Source organism: Eschscholzia californica, unplaced genomic scaffold, assembly GCF_041429995.1.
Source record: "Eschscholzia californica isolate CP2 unplaced genomic scaffold, dmEscCali1.0.p SCAF_3, whole genome shotgun sequence".
Taxonomy (NCBI): domain Eukaryota; kingdom Viridiplantae; phylum Streptophyta; class Magnoliopsida; order Ranunculales; family Papaveraceae; genus Eschscholzia; species Eschscholzia californica.
In genome coordinates, this window is record NW_028238420.1 from 11,396,120 (window position 1) to 11,421,228 (window position 25,109).

Genomic DNA, 25,109 nt, shown 5'->3' on the forward strand with positions numbered 1-25,109 from the left:
ATTTATCCGTTCGGTCTGAAGGAGATGTCCTTCAGAAGGAGTGTCCTTCGACCAAGGTGGCAATGCGATCAATTTGTTAGTTAGGATAACGATGACCACACGTAAAGATCATCCAGTCCGGTCCAATTAGGGGTCGTAATGCTTTGCTAGAAGCCAACTACGATCGGCGGATCAAGGAGTTGATTCGCGGCTAACATAGACCGGATCCTACAACGGGTTACACATAAGAGTGGTAGCTTGATCGGAGAGAATTGACTAGACGGGAACTGGCTAAAGTTGGATGGGATTCAACTGGAAAGGCCGAAAGGGTCCGAATGGAGATTCGGGACAAGATAGAAGGAAGGCTCTTTGGGCCGGCCATGAGATGGCCGACCAGAGTAAGTGGGCCGGCCACACAAGGCCCATGGTGGGCTGCCCTGGCCGGCCACACTTAAGGGGATTATCAAAATACCCCAAAAAGGGTATTTTGGTAATTATCTTTTCTGTGACCCAGAAAATAGAAAACCTAATCTGAATGAGATTCTAATTAGGGTTGGTCTATATATTGGGTCAGTTGAGAACAGAAAAGGTGTGGATTTTTCTCTAAGGAAAAATATACAGCTCTCTCTCTCTCTCTGAATATACAGCTATTGAAGAGAGAGGAATATAGAGAAAAAGCTCCCGTTCTATCAATCTAGTCAAGAAGAAGAGTTCTTCTCAACCTTCTAGTAAGTCCTAGCAGTCTGAAAGGAAGGGAGATCAAGTCTATTCACTCGGTGTCTCAAGTAGAGGAGCTACAGTTGGAGCTCTCGATCTTTGCATGCGATTGGAATGGTTCGAGGGAAAAACGCGTTAAGGTATTTATCCCTCTCTAGTTCATTGATTAGTTTATGCATAACGATCCTGGGCAATCTAGTGTTAAACATGAGATGTTTGAGATTCCGCTTACAACACTAGTTAGTGTATAGGATACACAAAACCCTACATCATTCACAACCAAAAATTCTACAAAGTATTATTCCACTTTTACCGGACTAGCTGTCATATCAACACATCTCAAAATCAACGTCATTTGTTCTTGGTGACTCATATCAGGAGTACAATCAAGTATAATAGAAAAATACTTAGCTTCTTTGATTTTTTTAATGATTGCACCTCTAACTTCAGAAGATAACATTTGTATAAATTCATTTTGAATGATATTACTAAGATAATGATGTCGAATTTCATTGTTTTGCATCCGACGTAAATGTTCTTTGATCAAAGGGTCATGTTCTGCTAACATCTCAACCAGACCAACAAAATTACCGTTTCCTTCTTGACCAATCTTATGGTTTCTTCCACGAAACGCAAGAGTATACTTGGCAAGATATTTTACAATTGAAATCAACCTTCTTAGCAATAATCTCCAGTATTCTTTCTCTTTTTGAATACTATCTTGCACAACTTGATCAATTGTTTGACATTTTTGTAATTTATGTTGTAAGTCAATCCAGTTGGCCATGTTAGCTATGTGGTCACTGCTAAGTTCATGCTCTTTAAGCCTCGCACTAAGATGTCTCCAATCTCCATAACCATCATTTACTAGTTGATTTTTTGACGGCCCTTTCTTGAACAATTTACAACAAAAGCAAAACACTTTGTCAGCATTTTTCGAGTACACAAGCCAAACTCTATCATGTTTCTCACCATTCGATAAATATCTTGTGTAAAATTCTGAAGAAAAACGCATGTTGTTCCGATCTTTCGGACCCTTCTTTATAGATAGGTCTCTAACTGGACCTTTTTCAGCTAATAGATCTTTCCATTTTCCATCTAAACTATCCCAAGTACTAGGATCGTAGATATTATCAGGAATTAGATCACTCGGTTTTTCAATACAGACACGAAGATCATCATTAGGGTTATCTTCATCCAAGTCTTTGTCAATAGAAGTGTTTTCAAAATTCCCACCATTATCAACATCACGATAATGATCATTGTTATCAGTTTGTGTATGAAGTTCAAATGATTTTGTATTCTCTTGTTCATGTGACAAATTTTCAGTCGATGTTGGTTGCTCTCTGATGATGAATCTATCAAGGGCTCCTCTTTGCGATTCAATAAATTGTTCTTCTATTCTTTTCTTTTGTCTCTTGAAATTTCCAGATTTATATTTTTTTGGTGCCATAGACTGTAACCATGAAAAATATAAAGAGAAAAAACAATTATTGAAGTTAATCACATAAGTTTACATTAACTAATTTGTACTTGTCCAATTTAATTTTTGAGATTTAAATAATGTACACTAGTCTGCATTCTTTTGCTTTATTAGAAGTGAAGAGCAAACATAATAACTAATAACTAGTAAGTTGTAGATCTTAAAAAAAAAACTATTAAAGCAATAACAATAAACTAAGATTAACTAGTTTGAGAGTTCAACAAAAAAAAACTAGTTTGAGAAGAATACCTCTAGTGTGGGTCGTGTGGCTATCCAATGTAGGCTGAGAGGAAATAAGTAGGATTTCGTGGGAGACTGGGAGCTATTGGCTAGAGCCTAGAGAGAAGTTTTTTTGTTTAAAGGCTAAAGATAAGATAGAGAATATATAATACAGAGAATAACTTCAAAAGCGAAACTAGAGAGAATTTAGGAAAGTAGGTTAGTCACCGCCTTAACTTGTCACGTGGGCTGCAAGGTAGTTTCTTTAGTTTTTTAATTGGTTAGTTTCTTTACTCAAACCTAATTATATATACTTGTCGCATGTGGGGGAGTAAAAGAAAAATAAACCTAATTATATATACACCCCGCACCCCCACCACACGTTACTGCACGATATATCAAGAATCGAATAAGCTACACAATTAAGCACCACGATATATCAAGAATCGAATAAGCTACACAATTAAGCACCACTTGATTTCATTTGAAAATGTTGATAGTTCACCTAGCTATAGAGACATGTGGATAACTCTAAAATAGAACTCGTCGACTTCGACACAGAATTGAGAAGTTCTCTTCAGTACAAAACATACAATAGAAACAGATGTCTATCTGTATAAAAATCAACAACGAAAGAATGAAAGAAGTGTTGACAGATCATCCAACTATAGAGGACAATTGGAACAAAAATATAGTTTACGAGAAAAGGAAAGAAGTGTTAAAAGAAGAAAAAAAGACGGATTACCAAAGATTTTGAGACTATTTTTTTTACTAGTTTATAAAAAAAGCAAAATGTTTGCCTATCTTGTTCAATAAACATTCACCACCCTCACAACCACTTCACCACCTTTATGACTACCACTTCACCATAACCAGATTATCGTAATGTTGTTACAACAACGATAATTTCTTGTATCGTTCTGAAATTAATCAAATATAAAATGATTTAAATTTACAATCGGAAATATTCTATATAAAACAGATTGTCATTATTCTGGTTTTAACTTTCGCGTATGAATAATAAATAATAAATATAATTAGAGTGTAAAGAACAAGAGGTATTTTGATTAGAATCGAGGTGAGTGATATCTTTTCTTTAGACATTAATTCGCCATGTTTATTGTACCAACAACATACGCGAAACGTCTGTCTCTCAGGATAGAACAAATTACCTTTTTAGATCAGAGGTATTTGGACCTGAAAATCTTTTGAACGTCATTAAATATATCTTGGATAATTCTTGAATGCTTTTAACTCTGTTACTTCAAAGTATATTAGGAAGTCTGATTTGATGTCATAGATATTAGTGAGAGTTGACTGTCAGGAAAAGCCACAGTTAGATGAAAGAGGCATTTGTAATTATTGGATCCAGATTCTCTTTTATCATACCAATGTACGTGGTTTAATGTGTGTCCTAGTGTTCTGAGCGGAATCTCAGACATCTAATGTCTATCGCTAGTATCCTAGGATCTCATGCATAAGCTAAAGATGAAGTAAGAGGTTGAGAGATTTACTTGAATCGTTAATTCCCGCAGACAGAATTAACTACTTTGGTTCGAAGATCGAGAACTCCAATTGTAGCTCCTCCATTTGACACACCTGAGTAATCGACTTGATCTTTCGCCTTTCTAGTTAGTTAGAACTATCTCTGACAATTAGACGAAAAACACATTCTTCTTTAGGCTAGACATATAGCTTGTAACTATTCTCTCTCACTCTCTCTTTCGACTTGATGTTTGTAAAGACATAGATTTCTTTGAGAATTTTCCACACATGTTTATGTTTTAAAGAGTCCCTTAACTAGAATCCTAAGAGTCAAAATGCCATTTGGACACGGATTCCTTAATGGCCACATAAACAGGTATCGCAATCCCATTCAGATTGGGATTCCCATATGAGTTATGGATATGGAAAACCCTAATCGGTGGCCGACCAGATCTACCCCTTATTGGGTTGGGCTTAACTGACCCCTATAGCATTGTCGACCATGCCTTGATCGTGAAGGACATGTTCTTCGACTAAAGATGCAATGCTAGCAATTTGTCGGATAAGACAATTGATAAAGAGAATCATTAAGTCTGAATGATTTAGGGATCGTAGTTTTTAGCTAGAAACCAACTATGATCGTCGAATCACGAAGTGATTCGTGGCTAACTTCGTCTGGATCATACATCGGGTTACATCATAGAGTGTCGACTTGATCGGAAGATATGACTAGAGGGACAAGACATATATACATGGGCGAGACCCATAAATATGTCCAAAATTTAAGCAAAACGCATGGCAGATAGTAAAAGTCTGGGACAAAAAGGGTTTTTGCCCCGGGACTTAAAAGCCCATTAGTGGGTCGAACATATCATGGCCGACCACACTTAAAGGGGGTCGGGCAGACTTATTCCCTTTAGGGAATGAGGTTGCCGACCACATTAGAATAAAAGAGAGAAAATAGAAACCTAATTAGGGTTGGACTCTAACTTAGTGATTCTATATAAGGGCCTCATTAGAGTTGAATAAAGTGTGGAGAATCCTCAAAGAAATTTCTAACTCTACAACATCAAGTAGAGAAAGAAAAAAAAATTAGTCTCAACTATCTATCTAGTCTAAAGAAGAAGGTATTCATTGTCTAACCACCACTGGAGTTCTAACTAACTTACAGGTGGGAGATCAAGTTGATTACTCGGTGTCTCAAGTAGAGGAGCAACAATTGGAGTTATTGATTTTCTTATTCAACCGGAATAGTTCGTGGAATATTTAGCGATTAAGGTAATCTCTAAACTAACTTGGTTCATTATTTGCTTATGCATGAGGTCCTGGGGATACTAGTGTGAGAGATTAGATGTCTGATATTCCACTTAGAATACTAAAAGACACCATAACCCAACAACAACTACCACAATCTTCATGTTCACAAGCCACCATCACAATCATCATCAACCTTAGGGATTTTAATCAGTGATCAAAGTTGTATGCGCTCTATGCTTGATTAGAGCTAATTGAGTTAGATGTCAACTCATAAACTGAGAAGTCAAATTTCAGAGGTGATTAAGAAGATGATGATTGTAGTCGCGATAGCCGAAATCGCTATAATTTCAAAACAAGCTCATTATTGTCCATGGTTTTGAAAAGAGATGAGTTCATTTTAGGATGTATAAGCTGTTGATAATTCTTTGCAAAATCGTTGTCTGGTTGCGATAAAATCTTAAGTGCATCACTTGTTCCATGTTTAATGATTTGCTTCATTAAAAGGTTATTCCTTCAAGCATTAGAACCAGTATCATTAGGATAAACAAAATTAACAGATAAGTCCAAACCCCACCCAACTTTCTCCATCAGATTAATTAAAAGTTTACAACCTTAAAAGCTCCACCACCAAACATTTCAAACATAAACAACCTTACAAGCTTTAAAGACAATGATCCAACTTCATTTTGAAAAACACACAAGAAAAAAAAAGAGTCGTTGATCTTCAAAATAGAGAAATAACTTTTCCTAATTGTCTTCCCTTTCTTCGCTCTAATTTTCCCAGCTCAAGTTCAATCCTCACGACTTCAGTTTCGGCATTGTTGGGTACCTATTTTTCATCTCTAAGATGCATCGATGGTTTGAAATACCGAAAAAGATGTCATAAATTGAATTTAGGTGTTGTTACTGAAAGATATAGACAAGTCAAGATGAGAACACAATAGTGGTAGTGCTGGTAATGATGGACTTGGAGATGAATTGGAAAAGTAGGTACTAGGGTTCTAAGTGACCCCCCATTCTCATGCCCTCATTGGATGACTTGGGTATGTATTCAATTTTTCACCTTAATCTAAGAAGTTCAAAAAAGTAAAAAAAATTGGGAGCCCCATGTGGTGGGGGGCCCTGTGCGGGAGCACACCCCCACCCCCCACCACACGCTACTAGAGGGGGTGTAAATCAAAGTTAAAAAAAATCAAAAGTGTACCCCAAATATTGATATAAAAGTGAGGCGTCATTGTAAAAAATCATAAATAAGGGTATTTTTATCCTGGTTCATATGTGTTATTCGAACAACTCACATTTAACTAGAAGTTAACTTTTTCCGTCCATGTGGGGGTGTATGTCAAAATTAAAAAACAAAACGGTAGTGTAGTCAGAATATCGATATAAAAGTGGGGTCATGTCAAAATTGCACAAATTAAAAACCTAGCTCAATGACCTCTCTCTGACCGGAAAACCCCAGAAGAGCAAGAGCATTGCAACCTCCGCGGAAAGATGAAAGGAGAGAAAGAAACATTCATACCTCCAACAGGTAGCTCGATAACTTCTTGATTTCATAGTCTTCAGATCTAGGTTATTTTTTATTAAAAAATTATGGATAACTGTTACAAATAGTTTTAGGGTTTTGTGGTTGTTTAATTCTTGGGTTTTGTGCTTTTTGATAGCGTGACATTGGAAGACTTGTTAAAACTTAGTATAATTTAGGTTCCTATAATAACTTCAATCGATATAATTGATACAGCTGTTCGCTGGATATACCCTCGTTTAGTCATAAACTATAACTAAGACTGAACTTTAGTTCCTCAACTTTTGGATTCAATTATTTAATCTATTGTGGAAGTATTTCAAGTTATTTTACTGGTGTGTGATAAAAATAATCTTGTTTCCTATAGGAATGACAGCATCAAGTTCACCCAAGTCATGCGAAAAAGAGAAAATGCGTATAACATTGTTGGTAAACGAAATTGCCCGTACATGTTCCTTAACTGACGTAGACCCTTGTTACGAAAAAAATGAAAGAGATCCCCAACTCACTGCCAAATGTCTACATGACGTAGACCCTTGGTTAGCTGATCAGCCGAGTGGGATTCTCAGTGATGATCACTATGATCTCAAGGACTTCCTCTGCGAAATGCTCAAAGGAGAGTTTGGGCTTAACGAGAGTGTTATACCGGAAGTGTTAGGTAATATATGCTGCCTCTTCTTTTGCCTTATACATGATGTTTCTAAAATATAGCAGAGTCGAGCTTTTCTGAATCTGCATAATGTTTAGGTCTTTACTATTCTGCAAATCACTTCTGAATCATTATCTTTTTATTGAATTTCCAGATCGTTGTGGATGCGATGTCAAAAGGGTATGGTTCCTATCAATATGTCTTTATTAATATTACGCTATGAGTTTCTTTACTAAAGTTTGGAAGAGTAATTTTATTTAGTGATCGATTTCACTTAACGGGTTAAGGACTTAACTTGTCTTTATTATTGGTCCTAGATATGGGTAGCAAGTGCCCCCATAAACTCTAAATAAGGAGTTATTAGGCTGAGGTTTGAATAAACTTAATGTAGAAATTTGTCATCTAAAGACTTTGTAAGCAAAATATAAATAAAAAAAGAAGCACGGGAGGAATCATCATACGTGTACTTCTTTGTAGAGATGCTTGATTAGCTAAAGTTAGACCAATCTCCGTTATATGCATGTGCTTCCTTTAAGCTATACCATTATGTTGAGGGGTGTGTGGACAATCCCTATGAATCATAGAAAGCTTTGAACGATCCGTTCAGTAATATAACCAGTTAAAATAAAACTTATAAGACACAGTAGCTAGCATAATATATAACCAATTTTATGTATGGGGATATTATTAGGATTTCCTATCTTGACTGCATCATCTCCTCTAAGCTGTTGTGTAACTTGAAGAGGTGAATTATCTGGGATCATGTGGCTAGTTGTTCAAGAATCAGCTAGCCAGGTTTATCAATAGTTTTACCTATGTGGTTGATCTCGGTCTCGGTCCGGCCGAAGGCCGAGACCGAGACGAGGCCGAGGCGGACCGAGATTCTCGGTCGAGACAACATGTATAGTTAATCATAAGTAATATGTATTAAGTAATAAGTTTAACCCCCTGGTTCTTCATTACTTCATAATTTTCTGGACTATAAACATAAAATTACTCCAATATCATAAACGAAATCCTATTTTCGCTTCAATAGTTCAATAAAATAAGTAACGAAATTCATACTTCATAAGTATTCAATAACTAATAGTTTTAATAACTAGTAGTACTATAGTCATCATCTTCAATTTCCATAATGACTAGTAGTTCAATAAAATAAGTAGTATAATATTAGGATTTAAAGTTTCGAAAAAAAAAATTAGAAGTCGTTGTCTCGGGTCTCAGTCTCAGTCTCGGTCTGTCTCGGCCTGTCTCGGCCAAGATAGCCGAGAAACTCGGCCAAACCCTAACTCGGAATCTCGGCCAAGTCTCGTCTCAGGAGAGGGCCGAGTCTCGTCTCGGGAGAGGGCCGAGACCGAGACGAGACCCGAGATTCTCGGCCGTCTCGGCCGAGACCAACTACATAGAGTTTTACTTGGAATATGGTTGCGTTTTTCAGACTTGGTTGATACCAAGTTATACTCTTCATTTTCTGGTTCATCCTGTGATTCTTCATTGTACATCCCTGCAAATGAAGAGTCATTTGGAGATTGTCTTAATGTTATTCCCTTCTCACTTTGCTGGAGCATGCCTCGAAAAACATTTGTTTGCTCTATGTCTCCGTCTTCTATAGATGCCGCAGGGAACATTTGCTAAATCAAAGTCTTGCTCAACAACATCTTTCCCTTAATCAACTTGGTTTAATTCTTTCCTTTCATTTTGACCTCTTTGTTGTGGAGGTTGAGTTTTTGGTGGGAATTTTTGTTCTTGATATTGCTTTTGATTCTTAGCTTTCATTTTTACCATGATGTTGGTGGAAACATCATGGTAAATTCTACATCTAAAACTCCGGATGAAATTGAAAAAGTTTGATTTGTGGAAGATAAAGATTACTTGGATATGGAATTGTCGACATGAAGCATCATGAAGAGCCTTCCTTGAAGCTGATATAGAACCCTAATCCTTCATCAGCAGTTCTGGATCCTTGTTTTCAGCCAACCAACTGTCTGTCTAACAACAATACCATCAACCATTCTCAACAGTTTGCACCACAATCCCACCTACTCTCCTAACAACATGATGTAGTGGAACCATTTGCTGTTTCTCTTCACGGACCTTACTCTCCCCTATTCTCCTAACAACAACCAACCAGTCCTCTGTGTGGAGTTCACCCTGAACCTGTTTGAAAACCCTTGCTGGCCGGATACATGAGCATCAAAACTAGCATTGAAGAAATTAGAGCAGGATTTAAACACAATATTTGTTTTTGAAAGTTATAGCTTTTTATGAGGCTCCAAAGAAAATTGTTTTGGTAGTTACCGTTTTTTTTTGTGCATGCAGGGCATGGAAGAATTACTGAATATGTTATCTTCAATGTTGAAAATTGATGACATACTTAGTTCCACTAGTCATGTAAGTTTTCTAAATTTTAAAGTTGAAACTACTATGACCAAAATTATTATATAGGCTGACATGTATTTTCTAAATTCTTATAACTATAATCAGGATGATTTAAGTCTAAGAAAGTTCAATGCCTACCTTTTTCGGGTTGTTAAATACAAATGGTCTATTATTAAGGATTATATTATACTTGTAAGCCTCTTGTTCCTTGTATTGAATTTCTTTTTATCATTTCTTTATTATTTCCATATGTTATTATCTTAAATATTAGAACTTACTATTTTAGGTTTTTCGCAGGGAAGTGATGCATTTGTAAAAGGAAACCGTTCAATGGCTACGTTACATATGAAAGCAGTAATCTTTTTCAATGTCTTTATATATGAAATTAGCAATGATAGGAAGATATGTTTATACATTTTATTTATCTATCGCATACTTAAATGAGTAAAGCTTTAAATGAATAAACCAAACCCACGATTTCAATTATCCAGGTAAAATTTCATTTAGAGGACATTAAAGTTGCGAACAAATTATCGTTTACTCAATTTCCAGAAAGCAGGTTTGTCCTCTTCCATTTTTTTAGTTCTTGTTGTGTTCAACTTTATTACTAATCGGTAGCATTACTGATGTAGCCGCCCATAATGAGTCAATTTCTATACACTATCCTTTTTTATTATTAAATCTTACTAAATAACAAGCAACCAAGAGCTATTTTGATATTTTAGGATATCTTGTGATCCAAATTAGGGAGATTAAGATATAGAAGTTTAATGACTTAGGAAACTAGCTAGCTTAAGTGATACTTATATACACAGTTATTTGTTGTTTCTTTTCATTCAATCAAAACTCTCGTGATTGTCAATTTGCATTTTAGTTTTTTTTTCTTGAAATATTTGAATTAATATGGGGAAAAAGAATACAAACAAAGAACTGGGATGATTTACAAAAGCTTATAAGTTACTTCATTATAACATCCCAGTTCGAAATAAAATCATAAAAGTCCAATCCTTTGCCCATCCTATATTTATACTCCAATGGAAAAACAAGCCTCCCTCTATGTTGATAGAGTCCTTAAATATCCATCGTTTCTTGTTTTCTAAATGGACAATACAATAACATTTTAGTTATTTAATTCCTTCATCCTTACTGCCTTACAATACAAACCCTAGCCCATATTACTCATATAGCCACCCACCATTTACACTTCCTACCAACTCCAGCAGCTTAGAGCACATAACCCAAACCCACTTTCTGGTTCCCTTACAAGCACCCCACTCTCAACTCTTCATTGGCCAGCAACCACTAGTGGTACCCTCCCCAAGCATATATTCGACATAACTATCATCACCACAACAAATCACCACCGAGACCTCTGAACCAATGTCCACACCTCTAGTCCGTCCAGTTAGTTCAATTTTTCACACCCTAACCATAAACACAACCAAGTTAAATCATTTCAAGTTCAACTGGAGATTCTTGTGACGCTATATTCGATTGTTGGCAAGGGTAGAGTTGCATGTATTTCCAATGTAGAATCCAATGGTTGCCCGACTTCAAGCCACATGTGTGTTACAAGTTGGACTTTCTAGTGAAGGCAACGTAAATTGTGCGCGAGGAACAATTCTCAGGTGTGGGCAGCTAATGTGGTCGCCCATATTGGGTTGATATCTACGTGCACTTTCCCTTTCAATAATTAGTATCTAAATAACAAGTAATCAAGAGCTATTTTATGTATTTTAGGATTTCTTGAAATCTAAGTTAGAGAGCGAATGAGTGATTTGGATTTAGAAGCTTGATCAGATTTGGAAACTAGATACATTAACTGAACCCTGTATGTTTGGTTCTTTTTGTTTCTTTTCATTTATTCAACCAGGCATCATTACAAAAACTCTCTTGATTTTCAATTGATCTCTCATTATTTGCTTTTAGCTTGTCCTTTTCTTGCTGTGTAGTTCTTTAATTCTTCTAGTCTAGTAAACTGTACACCTCTCCACATTAAACTCTTTGCAGGAAAAAGAACGATGATGGCGTGATGTCTGTGGATCTTCGCATGTGTAGTTCGAAAGATGCAATTACAACTCTACAACCCATTTTATCTGCCTTCCGTAGTGAGTAAGTAAAGGTCACTCTTGTTTTGTTCTTAAAGTGTCATTTGTATCTGACCCATGCTTCATCAATCATCAGCAAAACGCCTGAAGATCATTGTACCTGACACAAACTCCCATCCTCATAAGCATATGGTAAGTGCTAATTATGTTCGAAAGTTTCTTCCTCCGCATATTAGTGTAATATAGAATCTTCTCTATTAATCATATTCGTATCCTAAGAACAGGATCATCCATAAATAATTACTATAACATACTTCACATACAAGTAGGTACTTCTACTTGCAAGTTGCAAGTTTTCCGGAGTAGCCAAGCCTGAGTTGAGTTTGGGGAACGTGGTTTGATTCTCCATCATTTTCTTTAGAATCCATTAATAAATCTGTAACGCGATATAATGTCATGTAGATGCTTACTCTATAGATAATGTTGTACTTGGGGATAATCAAGTAAGAAACTGATGTAGCTCAGGCTGTAGCTGAGGATTAGACCAATCTCAGAAGTCTAGGAAGCTGAGTCGCTACCAGTTGACTACTCGAGTCAGTCAAGTTAGGGATTGTGACTAGCAACTCTTGTTTTTTTTTTTCGTTTTTCTAAGGATATTACAAATGATGAGTATCGTTATTTCCTGAAAATGTTGAAGTGATTTACTCATGAATTTTTATCTATGCAGGTAATTGATTTGTTACAAAAAGGTTCATTCAAGTGGGCAGCAGAAGGGGAAGATACAATTTTAGTGGATATGGACTAAATTGATGCTTAATATCAGTAATAGTAGTCAGTCAAAACGATAATTAAATTCAATACTCAATAGTTTAGGTTTCATCTTCCCCAAACCTCTTCTTATTGTCATCATTTTTTCCTTTCTTTGATATTCAACCGATAGGAAAGGCTAGAATCTATGCATTATCTAGACGAGGGATTATATGATTATTAATACATGGGGGGTTGCTTTCAACAAAAAAAACAATTAGGGGGTTGGATGAATCAATTTCTGTTACATAGTGGCGTCTTGCTGGGGGATTGTCTCTCTTGATTCCTCTTTATTGAAAACATGCTGAGATGATGATTCAGGTTTGGGTTTGATTAGGATTTGTAGAGAGAGAAATAAACTTTTCATGGTTTAGAGCTAGAAAAAAGAGAGGAGAGTTGCTCTTGTAGCAATAAATAAGAGAGGCCCAAAAAAGATAATGAACAACAATGAGAGAGGGAATGCACAGCAATGAGAGAGATAGAGAGAGAATTCGCAGCAGCCAAAGAGAAAGATAAGAGAGGATGAGCAGGGAGTAGAGAGGAAGAGATGAGGATTAGCCAATTCTTTTTTTTTTGTTGAAAGGTAAAATTACATTAAGCCACAAGAGTATTTATTAGAGGATTAGGCAATAAGATAGCGAAAGTCAAAAATAATAATTTTTGGACTTAAAATAAAAACGTCTCATAAGTCTAATCTAGTAGACCAAAATCTCTATGTCCCGGGTACTTTATAGTATTAAAATTAAGTTTTTATGTATAATACTGTTGTTTTCTGCCATGAACACAAATTTAAATTCGAAAAATAGATAAATTATTTTAAAGTTTGACTTTACTAGAGAAATAAATGTAAAATCAGACTAAGATTGTCCATATAGATTACCGACTAGTTTGAACTCAAATTTCAAGCTCAAAACAACTCGTCTGAAGTGCCTCTCCAGTGTCGAAATAAAGTTCATATATTTCATTTTTTTTTTTTTTAGCATAGTTCATATTCTTTTGAAAAGGGAGAGACCTACCAATTTTTGGTGGGAGGTCAAAACTTGGTCCAAATAGGACTCAAGAGCAACTCATAATTCAAAAAGGAGCTCAAGACCAAAAATAAAACCGAGTTTTTTTTTGGAAGTCGACTACGATCTACGTATGTCGTTACATTTGACACTTGATACATCATAGATGTGATAAGCTCGATAGCCGCCCACTCTAACACTAACAGAACCGGGCCTATAGCCCAACAAGACATGGCCTAAAGCCCAACAAGACATGGCCTAAAGCCCAACAACATTATTTAAACCCTAATAACTCCAATTCAAATAACCAAAGATTCCACCTTCTCTGGGATTCGAACCTGGGACCTCCAGGGATTTCTGGAGTTTATGTCAACACCTTGGAACCACTTGAGCTACCAACTGTTGACAAAATAAAACCGAGATTCATCGTTCCCTATGTGGCATGCAAACCGTGTGAAGCCTACTTAAGAAAAAATAAAGAAAAAGTTTAACCTTTTATAAATATCAGGGTATCTCCTGTACTGTAGGCACAAACAATTGTATCAATCAAATTTGACGAAATTTGAACTCAATTCTTTTAGGGGAATTGGCCAAAACTCCCTAAGAAATTATGACTTTGGTTAAAAAAGATACATCAAAGTTTTTTAGGCTTCACCTCCCTGGTGGCAATTATGAAATTTTCTATTTCAGTGAAAAGACCAACCTAACCTTAGTCTAAGAAAACTTGCAAACACCTCGCACTGCCTTGCAAACACCTTACATGGTTTTTGCAAACACCTTGGATAACCTTGCAAACACCTTGCAAACACTTTGCAGAGTCTTGCGAACACCTTGCATGACTTTTGCAAACACCTTGCATAACCTTGCAAACACCTTGCAGAGTCTTGCAAACACTTTGCAGAATGTTGCGAACACCTTGCATGAATTTTACAAACACCTTGCAGAGCCTTGCAAACACCTTGCATGATTTTTGCAAACACCTTGGACTAGGGGTGGGAATCGGGCGGGTTCGGACGGGCTCGGGCAACTATGAGCCGGACTCGGGCGAATCGGGCTCGGATAAGCCGAGCCCGCGATAGGGAGTCGGGCGGATCGGGCCGGACCAAACACTCACTATAAGAGACCGTAGCCCGTCCGAGCCCGACTGCCCGAGCGGGTTCCAACGGGCTCGGGCCGGACGGGCTCGGGTTTTTGAGACGTAAGAAAATATTAAAAAAAAAGCAATTAAAACTTAAAATACAGATATCTGGTCTAAATTACATAATTACATATCTGCTCTAAATTTACAAATTAAAAATTAAAAAACAGATAGGGCATCAACATCATCCTCTTCTTAACCTCCCCATTCAACTTCCTCCACAACGTAGAATGGATATTGTGATGCATCAAACAGTGCTCCTGAATTAATAAAATCATTCAAACAGAAACCCTAAATCAAAAAAGCGTGAAAATAATTCAAACACAAACCCCTGCACTTTCAGAGACTAATGCTAAAAAGTACTCGAAAAATTTCATAATCTCCAAGTTGAAGCTAATTTGATAGGTTACTTCCAACTTTAGAGGATCTTAAGAATCCAAATTGTGGGTCATATAAGATTTTACACTTAAGTGACAGCATTAGATAGATTACTTAAACTAATCAAAGATAACAAAAACCTAATTAAGCCTAATGAAAATAATTCAAACAAAGAAAGAAAAAAAAAGATGGATAAAAGAAGAACAAAGAGCCACCATGATCATTCATCATCACTAAAACCTACCAAATCTTACCCACAAACAAAAATTGTTTATGGGTCGGTTAAAACAATTGAAATTAATCTAACTCAATCTTCCTCAAGTTTAAATTCTTGAAAACAGACAAGGATTCACAAAAATTAGTAACTTTCTTTGTTGAGAAAAATCAAAATAAAAAAAGTTTCAATATTTCATTCTTCTTTATATTTATTAGTTGCTCAGTCAACACAAAAACTGTCTAACTTATCATCATCCATAGTATAAAATGATGTTCATCAAAGTCAAACTCAAGAACCACCCATCCACAAGCCCTAACTCGATCCAACAGTGAAAAATAAAAAATAAAAACAGATAGAAAACAATTCGAATAAAACCCAAGCAAATTCCTGTATATCCGAACCAGATCTATGAAGTTATTAATATAAACACAAAGACCTAGTTAAGAAGAAAAAGATATCACCTGAAGAACTCTCTGCGAAATTGCTTAGATTAAAAGTTTCATGAATTCCAACCCCCTGTTTACCAAATCCTTCCATCTTTTCATTCCTAAAACTAACAATAATAACCCTAATTTTCGAGGGGAAAAAAAGAGAAAGGATGGGATCTTCAGAAATCGAAATTCTTAGGAAAAGAAGAACACATGAGATTAGATGAGATGAAGTTGTAAGTGATTTAGGGTTAGTAGTGGTTTCTGTCTGAGTTAGAGAGAGAGGCAGAGAGAGAAAGAGGCGGAGAGAGAGATTATTTAGGGTTAGCTGTTAGGGTTTCTGGTTGAGGAGGGGTTTTATAAGAAATGAAGGGGCAACTTGATCCAACGGCTGAGATATAATACTAAGAGATGCCCTATCTACGCCGTTGGATCTAAACCAGTTCACACGGATCGTGAGTTTTCTATCGGGATATCCGTCGGACTCTCCAGCGGGCTCGGGTGTCGGACGGACCAAACGGGCCGGGACTCGGAATTGGGTGCCTGTCCAAGTCCCGCCCTAATGCCCGATCTTCTTGGGCCGGGTAAGCCCGGCTCGGGTACATGTCGGTCTGCGGGTCAATTCGGTCCGGGTCGAACGGGCCGGATCCTGAGTTTCCGGACCGTTTTCCCAGCCTTACCTTGGACTGCCTTGCAAACACCTTGCACTGCCTTGCAAACACCTTGCACTGCCTTGCAATGAGCTTGCAGAGCCTTGCAATGAGCTTGCAGTGCCTTGCAAACAACTTGCACAACCTTGCTATAACCTTGCAAATAGTTTGCAAATTAGTTTTTGAATTGATTTAACATTTGACTTTGTTACAAATTATTATATTTTGTCTAATAGAATGTTTGTATAAAAAAAACTAGCTAAAACCCCTACAAAATCATAATAGTCATTTTATAAGCTCTAGCACCATCTTTTTATATTTCTTCGAAAAACTTCCAAAGCTTTCATGAAATTTTCAATTTGAACATAAGCACTTATCATGATTGTCCAAGAACAAACATTCTCACTGGCATTTCATCAAACAACTTTATAGCTATTTCAACCAACCCAAATCTTGTATAATTAACTAACATTGCGTTCCAAGCAACAAGATCTCTTTCAAGCATTTTATCAAACACATTTCTTGCATCAACTATACTTCCACAACTTCCATATAAATCGAACAAATAAGTTTGAACATAAACATCAAAACATCATAACTAACATAGCAAAAAAATTACTTCAATCCTAAAGATTGAAAGCTTGAAAATTGCAACTTTCTCTCTCTAGAATTCTTTACAAAAAACTATCTCAAAACCTTCAAAATCATCTTCATACAACAATTAAAGAGATCCAATTACAAAAACCTAAATATATTGATGATAAAAAAATTAGGAAATCGTTTTCGACCTTATAGAATCAACTCGGAAAAATCGTCCAATCCACCACGCTCATCTGATTTTTCATTGGTAGAAAACAACTTCCTAGTTTATTAGAAATTTGTTTTTTTGGTATTTTTCATTAGACAAAGGGTATTTCTGACCTTAAAAATGTGAGTGCCTACAAGATTGTCCTCCAAGAACATTTTGAAAAGTTATTTGGGTCCTAGCTCTTTAAAAAGATGAGATGTCTTTTTAACCAAAAAATCCGAAAATTGGGCCTTCGGTCCAATTTCCTGTAACCCCCACCTTTCATTTATAATTACTGAAACTCCCACCTTTTTGTAAATTTCCGTCAGATTAAACGGCGTGGGACGGTTAGTAATGTGGGTTGACAGAAATGCCCATTTGTTAAACAAGCCCACCCTTACTGAAATAAAAAACCTGGGCGCCTTCGAGCAAATAACCTATTCTATCTTTCCCACCAAGCACGGGAAACCAGTAGCTTTACCGAGCAGCTCCCCTTACCAAACCGATCTTTGCGATCAAACTATCAGGTACTCTCTCTCTCTCTTCTCCCACCCAGCAAAGCAAAAAACGAAAGGGAAACCAGCAGCTTTACCAAACCGAGCAACTTGACCAAACTGAGTTAATCAGGTGCTCTATCTCTCTCTCTTTTTTAATCCATTCAAGCTACTCAATCCTCCTGAAATTGATGTGTATTATGATTTAGGGTAAGATAATTAGTTTGAAATTGATGTGAATTGAAATTAGGGTTTAATTTTTTTGAATTAGGGTTTATGCAAACTAGGGTTTAATACTCTCTCTTGTAATCATTACTGAAACCCCCTGAAATTGATGTGTATTATGATTTAGGGTAAGATAATTAGTTTGAAATTGATGTGAATTGAAATTAGGGTTTAATTTTTTTGATTTATGCAAACCAGGGATATCTACTTCATAATTCCTTAATTGCCTCAATTTCATCCCTGATTTTATAGTTTTATTACGTGTAAATATGATTTGTGACGAAACTAGATTCTTCTCTTTAGTTACCACTCTAGTGAAACAGTTCTTATAGTTCCAATTGGAGTCTGAAACCCTAATAAATGTCCCAATTAGAGTCTCAAATAATCTTTCAATTGAAAAGCATTGTCAATTTGTCATTACCCTTATTCACTTTTTACCGGATTTTTCTGTTTTGTCTTTCAATTAAGTTGTCAGATTAGTTGATACTACTTACTTAATTAACTGATCCCATTTCTCTATAGTAAATTCCAATTTTTTTAGTAGTATCCCCAAAACAGTGGTTACAACTTAATTAACTGATCCCATTGATCAGAATAAGCTCACTCAACTCTATGTCTCTCTCTAGCTAGATCGGTTTCTCTCTAAATCTGGTTTCACTCTCTAGATCGGGTTTCTCTCTCTAGAACTTCTAAGTTGAACAAAACTTGGTAATCTTTCTTCCTCTTCCTCTTCTAATACTCTAGTTGCTTAGCTTATGTTTATACTCATTGATTTTTTTATTTAGTTGTATAGTTCATTAATGGGTTCATGTTCTTTGTTAGTTATTTGCTTAGATTATGTTTATACTCACTTTTTTGAAATAGTTGTATAGTTCATTAGTGGGTTTATGTTCTTAGTTAGTTAGTTGCTTAGTTTGTGTTTATACTCACTGATTTTTTAATTTAGTTGTAAGTATCATCTCAAATTTATTATTTTCAACACTAAAATTGAATGTTATACATGTATAATTATATATATATATATATATATATATATATATATATATATATATATATATATATATATATATATATATTATATAATTTTAATATCCGATGATATCCGACTGGTCGCTAGTCCCCAGTTGGTCGCCTAGTCCCGCTTTCAGATTTTTCCAGCATAATCCACCTGTTCAATTTGTTCCTCATTTGCTAGGGAACAACAAACCGGAACCAGTTCACTAGTTATGGCTTCTTTAGTACCCATTCCTACCGACACACTAAAGTTAGGGTTCATTGGAGCTGGAAAAATGGCAGAGAGTATTGCCAGGGGTGTTGTGAAATCTGGGATTTTGCCTGCTTCCAGAATTCGTACGGCTCATAGGAGTTTAGATCGCAGGGAAGCTTTTTCTTCCTTCGGTGTTCAAGTCTTTGAGGACAATCGTCAGGTTTTGTTTCAACAATCTCTGGCTTAGTTTTCTTGCTAAATGTCATTAATTTATCCAAATTTAATAACATCTTTGATCATCTTAAGAAGATTATTAAGCTTGACTAGTTACATCTTTGAAAAGGATTGCAAAATATTTTTCTCTTCTATAATGTGGAAGCTTTCTGCACAATAGAAATTTTAAAAATGGAAAATGTTACTACTTAGTTTCATGTATTGGATCAACATTCACAGACTAATAAGTCGTTTTAATGTTCCAATTCGAGATGCTGAAATATCATTGCCCATTTCGTGACATGAATTTGGCCTTAGAGAGCAAACCCAATGGGGGCTCCCATCCCATTTTGGGAGCATCTAAAATTTTCAATGACACCCAAATGTGGGGCTCCCAACCCATATTTAATTTGTTTTGTACATGTGTAATGTAAGTGTGAGATTTCAATTCCATTTTTGAACTATGAATTTAAATTTAAAATTTGATTGAATTCTCGAGAGGGAGAATTTATAAAGATCAATGTAAATGAACTTAAAAATGTCGGACAAAAGAACTTAAAAATATTGAAGAAAAAAAATTAGAAGACCCCAAACTAGCCATTAAGGAGGGAGGGGCTACCTTGTGGGGCAAAGGCGCAAATTTGGGTGCCCAGCCCTTACTGGGTTTGCCCTTAGGAAGCACCCTTATTTCAGAAATTCCGAGTCTCTGGATTAGCTCTTGTTACCTTTCTCATTCATAACAATTACTACAAGAGAATCCAAAGCTATTTAACATTGTTCTTTTGAGAATTTGAACGTATATACTGGAGAAATGACAATAATATAAAAGAGAGCTTGATTCCTGAAGGTTTGGAACCAAGTATAGGCTCGGGTTGATGAACAGATTCATCAACCTCGACTCCCAAAAGAACTGAAGTTCTGACTGACCAAAGCCTTCCAATTAATATGAAAATTTGGGTACAACTTTTGCCAACCAATGACCTCTACTCCAGTGATAGTCATCAACTCATCCCTTTTACTGCCTCTATAATGTCCTCAGTTGAAACCCTTTTACTGCCTCTATAATGTCCTCAGTATCACATATTATATCAATATATAATCTAATTTTGTCTTATGAATAGGTAGTCGAAGACAGCAATGTGATCATATTCTCTGTGAAACCTCTAGTTGGTAAATTCCCTTGCCATATTCTCCTTGACTTTCCGTGTGCTAATTGTCAGTGCTATTCATACATTTTCTATTTGATTCATCAAATATCTTGTTTCTTTTGTTTTGGATATATGAAATAGAATCTATTCCCTTCTTAGGTGTTTTTGTTATAACATCAACCCGTTGACATAGTTGGTAATCAAATGAAAAAGTTTTACGTAGAACAAACATAATGCTAATTGCTAAATAGTATAGTGGAAAATATACTTGTAATTTTTTTTTATTCCTACTGCTCTTTCCCCTTTTAACACTGGAGCTGTAAAAAATTGCAGTTAAGGAAGTCCTGCTGCAGTTGAAGCCATTGCTTACAGATGATAAGCTTTTGGTGTCAGTTGCTGCTGGAGTTAAATTGAGTGATCTTCAGGTATACATTTGAAGATTATTTCCGTTCATTCTGCCTCAGTAGCATTTAGCTTCAGAGCTGAACTGTGCTCATCTTTTTGTGATCTGCAATTCCTCGTAGTACGCATTATACCACACTTAAGCTTCATTTTTCAGATCTTCTCCACAAAGATTTGCAAGCTAGATTAATGTGTTTCTAGGAATTCTCCATCCACCTCAGCATATGCTCATGAAAATCAGTTTTGCAGTATTTTATACTAATGCATGGTTGGACCCACGAAAGAAAAAGAAAATCTGAATATGTAGATTAGGTGTAGTAGAGCAGAACAAATCTTGTTTCTTTATTAAGTGACTGATTTTCGAATGAACAATTCTATACACTTACGTAGATTGGTTAGTCTCAGCATTTTCATACAATTGATGCTCTGTAGCCAATTCTCTTGATCAGTATCTGACCTTCTGTTGCATCTAATTTTGCAAGTATGCTTGTCTGTTAAAACAGTGTATGTTTGGTTATTATTTAGCTAACTGGTTAAGTGTTTCATGTAGGAATGGGCAGGAAATAGTCGTTTTATTAGAGTTATGCCAAATACTCCTGCTGCTGTCGGCGAAGCAGCAACAGGTAACAGTTATTGTGTTTACATACTCCTGTTTACTTAAATAGTCAGTTGGTCTTAAAATGAGAAGGGTTCTGAAATATTTACGGGCACACCCGACTATGATGTCAAAGTTACGACTTACACATACTGAAAAATTAATGTTACTGCTAAATACTCTTGTTTACCTTTTCAAATAAAATTATTGTTGATGATGATGTCGGATTTAGCTGTTGATTCTCGTCATTGTAGTGTTATCAGTTGGACTGAAAAGTTAATGTTACTGCATTACATGCTTGTAGAAGGCTCTTGAACTTCTTGTGTTTGTATCCATCTCTTGAATTCGGTAGGAGAGGCTCTTGGACTTGATACATTCTTTAAGCTTTTGTCGTAAAAGTGGCAAACACTTCAAGGTCGTTTATTTTTCTAATGTCTGAAGAATTGCTTGTTTTTAGTTATGAGCCTAGGAGGAGCTGCAACAGAAGAAGACGGAAATCTTATTTCTAGTTTGTTTGGAGCAATCGGAAGAATATGGAGAGCTGATGAGAAGTTGTTTGACGCAGTCACTGGCTTGAGGTATATATAGCTTATTACAATGAAACCAAGAGTATTTCGGTAACCTTATGTACACTATCTTTGTTTACTATGTCAGTGTGGGTGTACTCTTCAAGATTCTATATAGTATTATTATCATTGAATTTAAACCTAAATTTATATAACGATGTATTTATGCTTATGTCTCAGTGGTAGTGGCCCAGCGTATTTATTTCTGGCAATTGATGCTTTGGCTGATGGAGGAGTAGCTGCTGGTCTTCCTCGAGATCTAGCTTTGGGTTTAGCGTCTCAGACTGTAAGTGGAAATTCAACTCTATGGTTCTTTATTATATTTCAATTCAATATTTCAGTATGACCTGCAACGAATCAAGGTTCAATCTAACTTTTCCTAAAAATCGGAATGGTTAAGATATGATGTTATAATATTGGGATGTTGTATCAGGTCTGAATATGAAACAAGATTTTGTGTCAATCTGTATCCGACCTAAAGTTTGTTTTTTTAGAAGCTGTAAATCTAGATGATTATGTCTCGTTAATACATTAAACTCCGATTAATTGATGCCTCAATTTTATGAACTCAAATCAAGGACAACAGTATTCAAATTAATGTACCTTAACCAAGAAGTAGCTTATTTTATATGACTAATATATAGATCTGTACTATTTGAGTCAGATCTCTCGATAAAGTTGTGATTCATTCCCTACTATTGGATATCTACTGGATCTCAAAATAGGCGATGTTATTAACAGATAGGAATGGAACGCGTTGCCAGAGCTTCAACTGAAGTTTACAATCTTTCAGATAAACAAAAAATAGTACTAAAAACGGAATAAACCTTTGAATAATCCAATAAAACTTGTAATAACTATAACAAACTTCGAGTGGATACTTTAATTATAAGGAAATTCTATCCTGCTTCTAATTCCTGCAAACTCTTACCTCGAACTTGTTTAGGTAGCATAAATGTTGCTCTGTAATCGCAGGTACTAGGAGCAGCATCAATGGCCATTAACACAGGTAAGCATCCGGGGCAGCTAAAAGATGATGTTGCCTCGCCTGGGGGGACTACCATTGCTGGGATTCACGAACTGGAAAAGGGTGGGTTTCGTGGTATTCTCATGAATGCCGTAGTTGCTGCAGCTAATCGTAGCCGAGAGTTTTCAAAGAAGTAGGATTCCTTCTTGTTTATGCCTAAGATGGAAAAAAACTAGAGAAAGCAATAGAATTGATCCATTGTTGGTTACCAATAATTTTGCCTAGTAGTGTTTATCGGTTGAGTTCTTAATTCTCAATAACTGTAATTTTGCACGAACCTCCTTTCTCCTCTTACCTACCTAAATGGGTCAGAGTACTCTTCTTCTGACGAGTAATAATTACGGTCTCTTGAAACCCTAAAACCAGACTCCGGATGATAGATATGTTCCAGACAGGAGGGGTTAGATTTTAGAAGAAAAACTTAAGTTTGAAGGGGGTTTATCGGTTCTAAACTTTTACCTTGAACTTCGAAATCCAACTTGGATTGCTACAGAAGCTATAAGAATTTTAAAATTCAGTGTTATTAATAAATATTTTCAGAACTTCTAAATGACACATTATTGGTATCTGTATGAGATTTCCATAACATTTTGTGGACTGTTTTACTCATCCAAATTCCAAGTTCTTGTTGGGTTGAGTTTCGAATTTCCCGACAGATTTGTGGTAGAGGACACTGGGAGTTCTGGGAGGTGGGAACAACCCCAATCTTTCGTCTCTCATAAAATCGTTTAAATTTAATATTATTCATGTTGTAGTATAATAGAGAGACAGTAAAAGGATGGTGGTTTGGGTAACGGTTTCTTAATCATTTCTATAACACTAACAGAGTTCTTCTCTAATTAAAGATGATGGATCTGTCATAACAACTTCTTGATCTGATCACAATGGTTGAGTGGTGTTTTTGATGCAACCGACATGCGTCTCTACTTGGTTCAATCTTCTTCATTATTATAATTATGTTCACGACCTTTAGGGTCTCTTTCCCGATCTTTAGGATCTTTAATTTGTGACTTTTAGGGTCTTTTTATTTTATTTTTGTAATCTTGTACTCATTTTCCTTCATGTTGTCTTTACTCTTTACTATTAGAGGCGGCACAGGCCCAAAGCAGCCAAAACAGCTGCTTTGGTGCCAACCTAACCAACTTAAGAAAGGGTCCAGTAGTTCACTAGTTGTGTATAGGCACTCCCCTCATCTAAATCTCTTTCTATTCATTCTCTATCTTTTTTTTTGTTGAAAATTCTCTTCATTCTCTTGTTGTGTACAAGCACAATGGTGAATTTTATTTTTTACCTCTCCCTAACTTCAGTTTATTTTGTGGTGCTAATTTTTTTCATTAGTTTTTTTTCTTGTGTTATTTATACATCTAATTAAGTTGTCAACGGTTGGTAGCCCAAGTGGTCCAAGGTGTTGACATAAACTCCAGAAATCCCTGGAGGTCCTAGATTCAAATCTCAGAAAAGGTGGAATCTTTGGTTATTTGAAAGGGGATTATTAGGGTATAAATAATGTAGTGTAGTTGGACTTTAGGCTTTATCTAGTTGGGCTATAGGCCAAGTCATGTTTCAGTTTGGGGGCGGGTATCAAGCTTATCACATCTATGATGTATCAAATGCCAAAAAGTGTAACGATAACGACGTCGGTTTCCAAAAAAATATACGATAACGACGTCGGTTTCCAAAATATATATATATATATATATATATATATATATATTCTCAAAAAGTACGATTGAAAGCACTATCTCTTTGTATATCTTAAATATCCTTGTAAGTTACGTTAATTAATAATCTTCTCTTTAAGTACTTTGATGTAAAGACGACAATTATTATTGAACCAACAATATTTATGTTTCTCAAAATTTTAATTATTATTGAATCAGTATGAAATTATGTGATAAAAGATATAATTTTTGAGTTTATAGACCAAAAATAGGGTCCTAATAGGAGATATAGTCCTCTATAATCCTAAAAAAGATTTCAAAACCTAAATAATAATTTAAATGGATATCTAGTCCTTTTGGTCTCATCTAGAGAGAAAACACAAATCCATATAATACATATTAAAGATTTAATGTCTAT

The 25,109-nt window shown here is 35.8% G+C and overlaps 3 protein-coding genes across 10 annotated transcripts; 2 read left to right on the top strand and 1 right to left on the bottom strand.

Moving 5' to 3' along the window:
• Positions 1-994: 994 nt before the first annotated feature.
• Positions 995-2,149, bottom strand: LOC147548392 (uncharacterized). The gene has a single exon (XM_086668038.1). It carries the CDS (start codon positions 2,147-2,149, stop codon positions 995-997), a length of 1,155 nt encoding a protein of 384 aa, XP_086524164.1.
• A 4,407-nt stretch (positions 2,150-6,556) lies between these two features.
• On the top strand, positions 6,557-12,631 carry LOC147548393 (uncharacterized). Of its 3 annotated transcripts, none has more exons than XM_086669754.1 (10): positions 6,557-6,671; positions 7,033-7,323; positions 7,469-7,494; positions 9,634-9,705; positions 9,799-9,885; positions 9,991-10,047; positions 10,185-10,252; positions 11,704-11,805; positions 11,878-11,933; positions 12,469-12,631. In XM_086669754.1, exons 1-9 carry the CDS (start codon positions 6,635-6,637, stop codon positions 11,903-11,905), a joined length of 768 nt encoding a protein of 255 aa, XP_086525880.1. In that variant the 5' UTR covers positions 6,557-6,634; the 3' UTR covers positions 11,906-11,933; positions 12,469-12,631. The 3 variants fall into 3 exon arrangements, with proteins under 3 accessions (XP_086525880.1, XP_086525878.1, XP_086525879.1); XM_086669752.1 differs by having other exon boundaries at positions 6,578-6,671; positions 11,704-11,801; XM_086669753.1 differs by lacking the exon at positions 9,799-9,885 and having other exon boundaries at positions 6,578-6,671; positions 11,704-11,801.
• Positions 12,632-17,536: 4,905 nt separating this feature from the next.
• On the top strand, positions 17,537-23,392 carry P5CR (pyrroline-5- carboxylate (P5C) reductase). Of its 6 annotated transcripts, XM_086667762.1 has the most exons (10): positions 17,614-17,780; positions 17,919-18,000; positions 18,431-18,580; positions 19,068-19,299; positions 20,414-20,462; positions 20,774-20,865; positions 21,393-21,465; positions 21,895-22,015; positions 22,184-22,289; positions 22,979-23,392. In XM_086667762.1, the coding sequence occupies exons 4-10, from the start codon at positions 19,099-19,101 to the stop codon at positions 23,165-23,167; spliced, it is 831 nt and encodes a 276-aa protein (XP_086523888.1). In that variant the 5' UTR covers positions 17,614-17,780; positions 17,919-18,000; positions 18,431-18,580; positions 19,068-19,098; the 3' UTR covers positions 23,168-23,392. The 6 variants fall into 6 exon arrangements, with proteins under 6 accessions (XP_086523891.1, XP_086523886.1, XP_086523887.1 ...); XM_086667763.1 differs by lacking the exon at positions 17,919-18,000 and having other exon boundaries at positions 17,588-17,780; positions 18,499-18,580; XM_086667764.1 differs by lacking the exon at positions 17,919-18,000 and having other exon boundaries at positions 18,503-18,580.
• The last annotated feature ends 1,717 nt before the right edge of the window (positions 23,393-25,109 follow it).

Excerpts from the sequence above, each read along its gene's own strand:
- LOC147548393 (XM_086669752.1), top strand. The coding sequence starts at position 6,635 with ATGAAAGGAGAGAAAGAAACATTCATACCTCCAACAG. Across the intron at positions 7,324-7,468 it reads TGTTATACCGGAAGTGTTAG|ATCGTTGTGGATGCGATGTC; the intron begins GTAATATATGCT and ends TTGAATTTCCAG. Across the intron at positions 11,934-12,468 it reads CCCATCCTCATAAGCATATG|GTAATTGATTTGTTACAAAA; the intron begins GTAAGTGCTAAT and ends TTATCTATGCAG.
- P5CR (XM_086667765.1), top strand. The coding sequence starts at position 19,099 with ATGGCTTCTTTAGTACCCATTCCTACCGACACACTAAAGTTAGGGTTC. Across the intron at positions 20,463-20,773 it reads CTCTGTGAAACCTCTAGTTG|TTAAGGAAGTCCTGCTGCAG; the intron begins GTAAATTCCCTT and ends AAAAAATTGCAG. Across the intron at positions 22,290-22,978 it reads TGGGTTTAGCGTCTCAGACT|GTACTAGGAGCAGCATCAAT; the intron begins GTAAGTGGAAAT and ends CTGTAATCGCAG.
- LOC147548392 (XM_086668038.1), bottom strand. The coding sequence starts at position 2,149 with ATGGCACCAAAAAAATATAAATCTGGAAATTTCAAGAGACAAAAGAAA.